The sequence below is a fragment of the Pelobates fuscus genome, chromosome 4 (assembly GCF_036172605.1).
Source record: "Pelobates fuscus isolate aPelFus1 chromosome 4, aPelFus1.pri, whole genome shotgun sequence".
Lineage (NCBI taxonomy): Eukaryota > Metazoa > Chordata > Amphibia > Anura > Pelobatidae > Pelobates > Pelobates fuscus.
Window position 1 is genome coordinate 52,199,250 of NC_086320.1, and position 12,824 is coordinate 52,212,073.

The window sequence follows — 12,824 nt, forward strand, 5'->3', positions numbered from 1 at the left end:
TACGGACACCTCCAATGGCAGTCACTCAGACTGCCACTAGAGGTGCTTCCTCAGTACTGCAGAACGCTCTGCTTGGAGACGCTGGACTTTCCCCATATCTATGGGGAGATGCTGATGGATCAGGGTGACGTTTGGCTCTGCCCCAATCCCGCCTTCTTGGCTAAAATCCTCAAAATTGACTCTCAGCCAATCCAATGTCTTCCTATGGGAAAACATTGACCTGCGTATCGCTGGAAAAAAGGTGAGTTTTCTAATTATTTAAGAGGGCTTGCTTTTGTTTTGTTTTTTTAACACTATAGGGACAGGAATACACATTTGTGTTCCTGACACTATAGTGTTCATTTAACCTCAAAACCTGCAGGAATTGTGTATGATATCTTAGTATGCCTATATAAAAGCTATAGTTATAGCTTGTATTTATGTCAGTGACACACAGCAGTAAAGAAAAAGGGAAAAAAAAAAAGCTACCTTCTATCTGTGTATATATTTGCAATTTGACTAGCACAATTCTCTGTCACATAAAGGTGCACAATCATATGTCACTTTAAAAGAAATGTAAAAAAATGTTTTTTTGCACAACTCCAGTTTCTTCCTCACACAATTCCAGGTATGTGTGCCATTTTTAAAAATTGGTTTGGCAAAAGCACTAGAGTCACTTTCGATATATTCTTGCCATAAATAGTCTGTGTAGAAAATACATGTCACAACTTATTGTTTTGGTAATGCACAGAAGACTCCCCATACGCCCTTCATATGATATTCCCTGAAGGACGATGGTGTTTTGTCTATTAATTATGCACTTTTGATTAATAAATAATGAAGGATGGTTAGATTGTGACTTGCTGTTAAGTCGAGAGATTACAATCCACTTCAGTAATAACTGTAGGCATCTGTGTGTTTTACTGGCTGTTAAATTTGAAAGAAAACGATCTGTAAATGGGACTCTTTTTTTTTTTCTTTCTCAAACACATAACCAATCTGTAATCCCCCACAGGTATTTGGAGCTCTGGCATCAGAACCTTTTAAAGTGAGTGACTGTTTTTATGGCACTGGAGAAACCTTCTTATTTACATTTTGCCCGGAGTTTGAGGTAAGATTCAGTACTGACATGTTGTGTTACAAAGAACATAATTGGGTCTTCTAAAATAACCATTTACCTCCAGTTATTATAACTGGTCTTCTAAAATATCTACCTACCTCCAGTTATTATAGCTGGTCTTCTAAAATATCTACCTACCTCCAGTTATTATAACTGGTCTTCTAAAATATCTACCTACCTCAAGTTATTATAACTGGTCTTCTAAAATAACCACCTACCTCCAGTTATTATAACTGGTCTTCTAAAATAACCACCTACCTCCAGTTATTATAACTGGTCTTCTAAAATATCTACCTACCTCCAGTTATTATAACTGGTCTTCTAAAATATCTACCTACCTCCAGTTATTATAACTGGTCTTTAAAATATCTACCTACCTCAAGTTATTATAACTGATCTTCTAAAATATCTACCTACCTCCAGTTATTATAACTGGTCTTTAAAATATCTACCTACCTCAAGTTATTATAACTGATCTTCTAAAATATCTACCTACCTCCAGTATTATAACTGGTCTTCTAAAATAACCACTTACCTCCAGTTATTATAACTGGTATTCTAAAATATCTACCTACCTCCAGTTATTATAACAGGTCTTCTAAAATATCTACCTACCTCCAGTTATTATTACTGGTCTTCTAAAATATCTACCTACCTACCTCCAGTTATTATTACTGGTCTTCTAAAATATCTACCTACCTCTGGTTATTATAACTGGTCTTCTAAAAAACCACCTACCTCCAGTTATTATAACTGTACATGCACATATACCATTCCCATCTTCCTCCTGTCCAGCATTGTTAGCACAGTAAGTGTCAATTTATAAACTTATAACTTGACACAATGATCTAATGTATCAAATTGTCTTGTCCTGAAAAGTGATACAATAATGTAAAAGGGGAGAATTCGCCAGGGTCCTATCCTGGTGGTTCCACTGGTTTTCATGGTGATTTCTTAGTACTTGGCAAACATTGATAAATCTCCCCTATTTCTTTGCTAAGCCTCTGGTAACATCTCCAAGTGTGAAGGAGCACTGACACATCATTTATTTTTTCTTTTCTTATAGCCAAGTCATAATGGGCTATAGCCAAGTCATAATGGGCTAAGCCTATTCTTTTAGTTAGGGGGAAAAGGGTAGCTCAAGCAGTAGAAGGGGTTAGTCACTAAAGATGGAGCAAACCTAAAGCTAAAATAGCTAATATTATTATGTTGGAATAAAATCCCTCCTTTAGCCTGCTGTTGACTGAATAATGCCACTTTGTTATACTGCTAATGTTTCTGTGTGTGGTTAGTCAATATGTATCATCCTGCTTGCAACATTTATTGCCATTGGCAATGTGGATTTAAGGAAATCATTCAATTCCACTGTTAATTATCTATCAAACAGAAAAGTTCAATTATGGCTTATTGTTTGTTAAGCTTAAACTGTATTCTAATTACTTGTGTCTTGGCCAAAGAATCCATTAGTGCCAATTTCACCCTGAACGTGACATCATGTTTAAGCAATGCTTGATAGAAGCGTTGATGAAGTAATAGAGAATAGAAAAGGCAGGGGAATACAAATTGAGTCAATACTGTATAGATGTGCACAGCAGAATCCTTCATTTCTTTTCTATGCATTGTTACTTTGCATATTTTAGAGAGATAACTAGCAGGAACACACTTATGTAAAATGTTGTATGTGTAAAACAAGTCTATGTATTCTTTATTGATTTGGTTTAGATGACCTACAGTCTAATTTATGTCTTTAAACTCCAGTGAATAGTTTATTGTAATGAATCTCTGTGCAATGCTAAACCCATGTGATATAGACGTGTGGACTTTTCAGAGTCATGAATGCATCCTTTAGTTTAGAGGCTTTTTAAGCTGCTGTAGTGGTTATAGTGTCATGAGTCCCTTTTCGCCTTCCCACAGAAAGTAGCCAAAATATATTTAGACAACTGGTGCTTGGATTTCATCCGGTGCCTGCAATGGATCTGTTGTTTATGATGTGACTAAAGTGAAGTAATTATTCCTCTTTAGCTACATCAATCTTGTGTAACTTTATAGATTTTTTTTTTTTATCAAACCTTCCTATTCTCAAATAAGAATGTAATTTTTGGGGAAACAAAAATGTCAAGGGCTGATTTTGAATATATATTTTAATATAAATATTTGTACAAAGCCATTTGTTTAATACTGTATTTAGATTGAAAATGATGTGGCTCTGTTCTGTTGTGTGTGTTGTTTTGTTTATTTAATGTCCTACTATACTAGGACCATTTACAAAACATAACTTGTAAAAACTAAAATGGAATCCGTTAAAAAGTACCTTCCATTAATAAACTACAATAATATATGTATGTTACATCTCCCATATTTGCCAACATATATGCTCATGTTATGTATATATTTTGAACATAATCTTTCCTTCTTTTTAGGTCTTTAAGTGGACTGGGGACAATATGTTTTTTATTAAAGGAGACATGGACTCTCTAGCTTTTGGTGGTGGAGGGTAAGCATCCCTTACATACTGCACTAATCTGATTGATTGTAATTTAAGTTGATTCCATTTGAAAAATTATGTTTCTAATGAGCTTCTATGGAAAGTGTCAACAAGCCTTACCTAAGACCATATAGGTGGCATGCAAACCTCTATTTAAAGGGTTACCCCAACCACCATGACCACGTCTGATTTTAGAAGTGGTCATGGTGGAATTAGACTGTGTGCGCAACGTTTCAGATTGAAACAAACATTCATACTTTTTGTGCTGGAGTATTCTCACACTTTCGGCACACGTGATCTTGTCTGCTAGGAACACTGTTTCTGACTGACTATTAGTTGTTTGCTTAACAATTGTCTTTCGTCCACACACACTGTGTGCTGGCAAAGGACCTAATTGGCTTCTTTACTTGCAGGCAGCTCTGTCGACGCACATGCAATGTGAAACCTTTGCACAGGTTGAAAGCTTAATTGACTCCACTGCACTTCTGTATTTTTGGGTGCTTCACTGCCCCATGATGCCCTGCACACGTGGTCAGGCACTGCAAAAGTATGAATGAAGTCTGTTTACACAGTAAAACCTTACCATTGCTTCTGGTATCTTGCATATCTTATAGAAGGTTGGTAAAGGATATGTAGATCTCAGAATAATATATCTATAACAGAAGACAACACATACACATATTATTACAATCAAAAAGAAGAAGAGTGGTAGGTAGATGGGGGTACATCTATATTCTTAACAACAACAAAAAAACACATTTACTTGAAAAATGTAGAATATCTTTATTTTTTATATTTCCCAGGCCCCATATAATTATTGGCATTGTCCAGCTGTTTCACTGCATTTTAAAACCAGATGAAAGGGTTATATTTCCTCTTCCATTTGCTCAGTAAGGCAAGTAAGACTTTAAACATTTAGGTATACATTCCAATACTGTTGTAGAAAAAAAAAGTGCAATCAATCATTTTTCATTGTTCCCCCTAAGTACAAAGGATCCACCCAGCACAGAGCATGCCAAGTCAGTCAATTATATAGAAATAAGCACACACAAAAAAGAAACTTCTGTACAGCATGTTACAAGTACAGAGAGATGTATGTATATGTACAAAATTGTTGTTTTTTATTTTTGTTTTTTTATGTATAAAGACTGGAGACCTATCAGATATAATCTTTGCAACAGTAGTCGTAGTAATGACTAAGGATTATGGTAGAAAGGCTGAATCAGAAGTAAGCAATTAACTGTAATTGTAAGCAATTGAAGTAATATTTTCCAAACAGGGGTTGCTGGAAATTTCCACCAAATTACTGTATAAATGCACATTTTGAAATATGCTTCTAAACTTTTTGCTATGCTTCTTTTATCTTCTCAGTACAAAGTACATTAGCACCCAATATCTTTGTCACAACTGTACGTGATGTAACCACACATGATGTACACAAGGTACTTTTTACTCTGAACTTTACAGCCATTTGGGTAGCCCTATGGGGGCTTAAAGGAACACTCCACACCCCTAAAGCACTTTCACTTGCTCTAAAGCTTTGTGTGAAGAGTGCGTCCCATTTTCATTTTGAAATAGAGCAGACTTCAATAGAAATTGACACTTTTTTATTTATTTATAAATTAACCCCCTTACTTACAGGCAGACAACAGGTCCTGGTTTGGTTAGCTCAGTGGAGTTAAACTCAAGAGGCAGATAATTGCCCAGAGCACCTGCTTTGCAAAGACTTCTCATTGAGCTGCATTGGGCAGTTTTGTGCTTGGACGGCCACAGAAAGTCTGGGCTGGAAAAGGGGCAGGGCTTGCAAAGGGAGCAAACGAGAAGGTTTGGCTAGTGATTTTAGATATAACCCCTATGAAAAATGTATCATTCAAGTCATGCAAGCTTTCATTTGGGGTATTTCTACTAAACAGGGATTTTTAATTTATTTAGTATTTGGGCAGTTGAGTGTCCCTTTAACTATCCTTTATGTAGCTGCACATCACCTTTGCAGCTACTGCCAGTGTGTTTCTTACAGTCAGCTGTTCTTCCATTGAAGGAGAGCCAACGGGAGTGTGGTAAATGTAATAAAACATGTAAAAAGGAGAACAGAATTGGGAGGGAACAAAGAATTTGAAACGTGGACGCAGTTAAGAGAGGCAGTTGGGAGATATTAAATAGAAGGACAAGCTTCAGGAGTTTAGAGTGGAGCAAATATAATGGGAGAGAAACATGCGGGTGTCAGTGAGGCAGCACATGGGTGGGTTTCAGCTTTTAAACACAGTAGTGGGAGATCGGGTAAATGAAATCGGAACTAAATGAAGTCAATCCAGTGAGATGAACAGAGTTTAAAAAACAAAAACAAAAAAAAATTAGGCTTTTTTTTAAACTGCTATGATATCAACTCTAATGTCACTAGATTATAATTAGGTTATTTATGTTCTAAAACATGGAACGTTGTAGCAGCTTTCTGAGCAGGTCTTAACATGCTAATTATTGAAGGATAGGGTTTACTATGAGAGTCATCTTTTTGCAGCTAAAACACTGCCGACCAAATGGTAGATCCTTGGTTGGTAAAACTCCCATGATCCTTTGTCAATTTTGTGGTTTCCTACTATTGCAGTATTTCATTAGATTGTCTGCCTTTGGGCCACCCTTAAGCTTTAATCATTTTGGCCAATAACAATGTTTGTTGTTGGTAAAGTGCCACAACTATGTTGAATATTCAGTAGGTAGACTGGACATACAAATAAATGAAAACAAAATTAAACAAACTGGTCAGTTTGCCCTTTTTAGACAAATGTGTAAAATTGTTTAATTTGATTTATGATCATATTTGTGTTTTTCAGAGGAGAATTTGCTCTTTGGCTTGACGGAGATCTGTATCATGGAAGAAGTCACACTTGTAAAACATTTGGGAATTCCATACTTTCAAAAAAAGAGGATTTCATTGTTCAAGATATTGAGATTTGGGCCTTCGAATAAATGTGATTTAATAAGGAGAAAGTGTCTTAACATGATGTTTCCTCATTCTTGTACAGGCTTAAAAGACTTTGAAATGCCCTAATACAACTAACTATTATTATGCCCTTTTATTATATTTGTATTTTTGTTAATATTTAACCATAGTTTTTTATTTCAAGTAGCCCTATATATTTTCAGACATTAATATTGGGTGACGCTATAATTGTAATTTGAATGTTCTACTTTGTCACTTTCTCCGTTATCTGTTCATGTAAAAAAAAATAAGTGTGTATGTGTACATGCATATATATATATATATATATCAGAATAACATTAGCTAAAATTCTCTTCATTATGGGAGTTGCAATTTAGGAACAGATGCTGCAATTTTTAAAGACTTCTACCAATGACTAATAAATGTGAATACAAAAGTTAAAGTGTTGTCTATAACTGAATTAGGGCCTCTGCCGTCAAAATGGCATTAGAAATCCGTTATCTTTTCAAGGCTGGCAACTTGAATATGCCCAGATAAATAACCCTATTAGGAAAGTCCAGCATAGTTTTGTATTGAGTGAAATATATGTTGTACATTTAGTACTGATTCGGACAAAATGATTGTGTACGATACGTAGATATTATTGTAACTTGTATTATTTGTGGAATTTTCAAAATGTCATGTGACCTCCCCTGAAAACGTTCTTAGGGAATCTGTATCCGTTTTGTAGGGAGATAAGCATTTGTGCAATAATGACTCCACAAAACAGTTTCAATGACAAAGCTTCTAATCTGTTATGCAAGTATAATTGCGATTCGAAATGTGTTTTTTTTTTTTTTTGTGCTGATAGTTCAGCTGTTTGATAAACTTGTATAATAACTTGTAAATTAATGTTGAAAAGTAGAGTTGTTCTTACAAAAAAAGTGTTGACTGACGGGTTGCTTATAGCACTTTAAATTATTTTTTTTCAAAAACCGAATAAAAGCCAAATCTAATGGCTTATATAGGCTTAGATGTATAGCACCTGAATATCTTTTAAAGGTCATTTAAAAAGAAAAATTATCTATAGGAGTATAAAAAAAATAAATTTACTGCTTTGGTAACAAAGGGAAGACGTTCTATCTTTAACATGCTAATGCTGAATGTGAATAGCAATGCAGGATATTACTCTTTTTTTTTTCTGTGTACATATAAATACCTGTTAGTACTAGTATGTAGAATAAATGTTTACAAATTAGGAGCAGTTGTAAATATGTTAGAACAGCATTCGTCCCCTTTGGTCTTCCACAGCGCTATTATTGTCTTTGTGGATTTAAGACTATTACTAATCCTGTAATGGATTCTAAGTACTATAAGGTCATAGTGATATAACTATAAATATATGTATAAATATATATATATAGAAAATAAAAAAATACATGTACAATATTATCAGAGTCCTGTTTTTTTTTTTTTTTCCTGTGTACTTTCCAGTGGCTGTAAGATAAGACATTGTTCTTTCAGTGCCTCTTCCATGCTCCCTTATCATTGTCATAATGCAGTCTTCATTACAGGTATGGTAGCTACAAGAAGTAAAGCTGAATTTTGGCAGCTAAAAAAAATAAATCCATGATATCGGTTAACGTGTGCTATTTTGTACCTTAACCCCTTAAGGACACAGGACATGTGTGACATGTCATGATTCCCTTTTATTCCAGAAGTTTGGTCCTTAAGGGGTTAACCCCTTAAGGACCAAACTTCTGGAATAAAATGGAATCATGACGTGTCAGACATGTCATGTGTCCTTAAGGGGTTAAAGGGACTCTCCACTACAGGGTCCCCTCCCACCTCCCATCCCCGGTTGCTGAAGGGGTAAAAAAAAAACCTTCAGTGACTTACCTGAGGCAGGGCCGATGTCCCTCAGCGCTGCTTCTGGGTCCGCCCACATTCCTCCCCGTCACCATGTCATCCGGTGGGTGAGACCTATCACGCCCGCCGGCGGGGGAGACCTAATGCGCATTTTCAATGCTTTCCTATGGTGATTTTAAGCGACGCTGGAGGTCCTCACGCAGCGTGAGGACGTCCAGCAACGCTATAGCACAGAAAACCTGTGCTATGAAGCAGGAAGTGCCCTCTAGTGGCACTCAAGAGGAGCAGTTAACCCTGCAAGGTAATTATTGCAGTTTATGAAAACTGCAATAATTACAGTTGCAGGGTTAAGGATAGTGGGAGTTGGCACCCAGACCACTTCAATGGGCAGGAGTGGCCTGGAGTGTCCCTTTAAGGCATGAAAAAGGGACATTTAATATGTAAACAGTCACACGTTACTAATTCTGCATTTGTCCATTAACATTTCCCAGTGTGAAATACACAGTGTGAGAGCCATCAGGGGAATGCTGGGTGTGGTGCTGATACTTATGTCAAAAAGCAGTTTGTATCGGCATTCAATCAGTTGTATAGTTCTGTGCCATGGTCCAAAAGAAAAGTCTTTCCAGGGTTTTCATTCATTCTTTAGGGATATGTGTTTTTTGTTTTTGTGGCAGTACAGGTTCGCCTCTTGCTTTGAAAGGATTAAAGCATTTCAGAAAGCTGTTTTTCATTGGATTCTGGAGCATAGCACCTGACTCAGCTCTTTTCCACACTTGTTAACGAGTAGCCATTAAGCTTGGTTAATATCCACATTATGGCAGCGTTTCATGTTCCACCCATCTTTAACATCTGCATGGTACTCCAGTCTACCTCCCTTGATGTCAACCACCACATGATGTTGTTGTTACATAGGCTGAGAAAAGACGTCTATCAGCCTTTCTTCCAACGGTTTCGGCTGTTGATCCAAAAGAAGGCAAAAAAAACTCTTTCCAATTTTGCAACAAACTACGAAAAAGATTCCTTATAATATTTTAATGTTGGTTAATAGTTTCTTGATCCAAGGATAGATAAGACTTCCATTTTGGGGTTTATATTCCTTAATATTATTATGCTTTTTTTTAAGAATTCATCCAGTTGCACTTTAAAAAAAAAAATAAAAAAAAAATACGCACACTATTTTATTAAAACCACTTTAATGATCTCTATAAAAGAGGGTGCAAGGGTATAATGATACCTTAACCTTTGGTGGGTCCTCGCTCAGTTCTGAAGAAGGTTTAGCTCATCTTGTCATTGCAAAGGGAACCTAAGCCCAATCTATAAGTCCCCCATTTAGATGATCTGTGTGATACCCACACTCACTTTCTCTGTATCCCATAGCAAGGATCCACAATAAGACGGCAGGATAAAATATACCTCTTGACACGTTATTTGGTTGCTGCACTGGTTGAAAAATGTATTCAGCTCATTTATTCAACTTATTTTACTTTGCACAACAACTTTTCCGGTCTAGCCTGGAAAGCATTAAATTTTTTTGGATTTTAAATTACTCTTTTGTACTATTTAGTACATGCAAAAAGACAAAGCCAGGTTACAGCCAACTCACTTTACGCTGTTTGTGTTACACAGGGCACGTGATCTTCTTTTTTTTTTTTTTCTTTTTTTTTTTTTTTTTTTATAACCTATTGGTTTTGGATATTGTAGGAACTGGTGTGTCCCCAGTGTAGAGGACCAGTTCTTATAAATCTGCAGTTACACCCAGTCAATGTGAGCGGTTTTACCCCCTGGAGCTTCCAGTTTTTTATTTTTTTTAATATTTAAAAACCACTTGCAAAAGCTGCAGAAGTTTTGCAAGCCCTATACTTCTTCCCAGAACAGACTTTCATTGAGAAGTCTCTGTGTTGGAACCGTAAGTACATGCGATTGTGGCTTTCCAATACTTCTTAATCAGCCGTAATATCGCTCATTTAGAAGGGGGGAGGCAGGCGTGTGCTAGCAAAGTGTGCCTGCTTCTTCCATTAGTTCCATGGAACTAACAGATGGGGGGGGGGGGGGGAGGAATCTTGCAGGCAGGTGACACTAATTATAAAAGTGCCGATTTCTATTGATATCAGCAGTTTTATGAATTGTCACAAGTTGAAGTGATTTATGTGTGTGGAGTAATCATCTAATCTCCATGGACTTACAGCGCATGTGCAGCAATCCCTGCGCTCCTGCTTCTCATAGAACGATCATTCAAAGCAAGTGAACCGAAAAACTCCTGGCTGTGTAAATGACAGTCTGAGGATGTATCGAAGGATGTACATAATTTGTCTTGAAACTGGCTCTTTTATAAAATAAGAATGAGTGAACAGTCCAAGAACCCATAGAGCACTTCTGCAACCAGGCGTGTTCTCCAACCCAGTCCTCATGGACCACCAACAGTTCAGGATTTATAGATTTCCCTGTTTTATTCCAATGGAGATACTGACAAAACCTGGACTGTTGGTGGTCCATGAGGACTGGGTTAGAGAACACTTCAAGAGGACTTTGCATTAGTAGAAAAGGGAAAATTTAAAGGAGCACTCTGAACCCATGAATGACAGTTAAGGGGGATGGAGTCATAGGATGCTGTCTTACCTTTAGGGGGTTTGTCAGACATTTTAACTGCTCTGAAAACCAGAGCCAGTGACAACAGCAACCAGAATAACTTCATTAAAACTTATGGGGGCTGTAGTCAGGTGGGAGTGTTCCTGTAAGGCAATTTACATTACACATGTTTTTTGTGTGGTTATACAGAAAGTGAGGATCACGTTTTCATTCCTAAGCAACTCATTGACATCAGCAGTCAATCCTCGCGGCTCATGCAATAAACATCTCATGTGTTGTACAATCAATGCCATTATTGTATTCTTATACACGCAGATGTGGTGACACAGCTACCGGTAAGCAAGGTTGCAAAGAGTTTTTAGGAAAAGTTTAGAAAGGCGGTGATAGCTTCTTCATCGACAGACATGTACTACCTGCTTTATCACCCACAGTTCATTGTGAATATCACTTGTTTTTAGTTTTCACTAACATAAAATCCACTGATTACTGTTCAACTCCAGATAGAATATATATATATATATATTTCTGTCTAATCACAAAAACTAAATCTATTTAGATTTTAATTTAATTCTGTTATCTTGATTAAATTTTTCAGAATCACTAGAACCATATTTTTGCTTGTATATTTAAAAAAACAAAAACAAATTGACATCTAATGCTTCCGAAAATTAAATGTTACAAATATACTGTAAATACATATTAAAATTCAAAAATGACAATTATAGAAGCTTTTCGAGTCTTTTGAGCTATTTGTAGATTTTTTTGTTTGTTTTGTAGACTGGTGGATGTGTATATACATTTATTTTATTTTTTGAGATCTAGCAACACTTGTACAGACCCAAATCTATTTTTAATCTCTCTGGGGATACCTCCGTGGTAAAGAATCTTTATAATGAAGATAACCACATGCCTGCAAAGCAGAATGATGAAAGTAATCTGTCATTCTATCCACTAGAATACCAGGCATATTTCAAATGTTTTATGTGTCTGGGGGTGAAGGATGAGTAGAATATTAGTGTGTATATATCCTAAAGTGTTGTTTTACAAATCAAATTTTTGTGCTTAGGTTGTTGAGGATTATAGTTACTGAAAGGACACTACAAGAAAGAGGAGGCTTTTCTTTTTTAATGCAAAATATCACACTGCAATTAAATTATGCCAAAAAAATCTAACCAAAATACATTGAATAAAAACGTATATAGGAATTTGAGTGCGTGCCACGCTTTACCAGGCCAGGAAATGACTCTTATTGTTCCTTAACTTTTGTGGCCGCGCTGAACTCTCCTGATAAATCTACGAGTTTTAATCTCTCAACTGGACAACGTTAACATCTGCATTACAACCTTGTTAAGCAGGGATATTCCAAATGTTGTGGACTTCATCTCCTCTAATGCTTTGCTAGCATTATGACTACAAGTGCATTATGGGAGATGTAGTCCACAGCATCTGGAGTGCCAAAGTCTCCCTACCACAGTTCTAAAGCTGAGCTGTGCAGCCTTTCAGGTTAATGCAGTTACAACTGATGACATCACAAACAGTGTTTTTTGGAGCAGAAATGGAAATGAAAATACGGGTTGGGTGGTGTAGTAAAGAACAACATTTTGTTAGACTTTTTCATTTGCAGCAAATTGTATTTTATTCTGCCAGAGTTACAGATCTAGGAGAAACATTTATCGTAATACAAACTCCCTCCTGTCAAGGCACAGTGTAACGAAAGAAATACATCACAGTATTCTAGAAACTGCTTTAGGAACAGGTGTTACAAGTGTTCTGTTTACTTTCTGTTGGAACATTGATGCTAAAAGCAACGCAAAATGTTAGAACGTTCAGTTGCTTGCCTGTCAGCTATTTCCTGCTCAGGTCTCAAA

The 12,824-nt window shown here is 36.4% G+C and overlaps 1 protein-coding gene across 5 annotated transcripts in view; it reads left to right on the forward strand.

The window, feature by feature from the left end:
- OXR1 (oxidation resistance 1) overlaps window positions 1-6,681 on the forward strand; it is a 520,724-nt gene extending 514,043 nt beyond the window's left edge. For 4 of the 5 annotated variants that reach the window (XM_063451172.1, XM_063451173.1, XM_063451174.1 and 1 more), the window contains 3 exons: window positions 995-1,090; window positions 3,520-3,593; window positions 6,413-6,681. In XM_063451172.1, coding sequence (XP_063307242.1) covers window positions 995-1,090; window positions 3,520-3,593; window positions 6,413-6,548 — 306 coding nt within the window. In that variant the 3' untranslated portion in view covers window positions 6,549-6,681. The remainder of the gene's footprint in view (window positions 1-994; window positions 1,091-3,519; window positions 3,594-6,412) is intronic. The other variant, XM_063451177.1, reaches the window with a different exon arrangement.
- The last annotated feature ends 6,143 nt before the right edge of the window (window positions 6,682-12,824 follow it).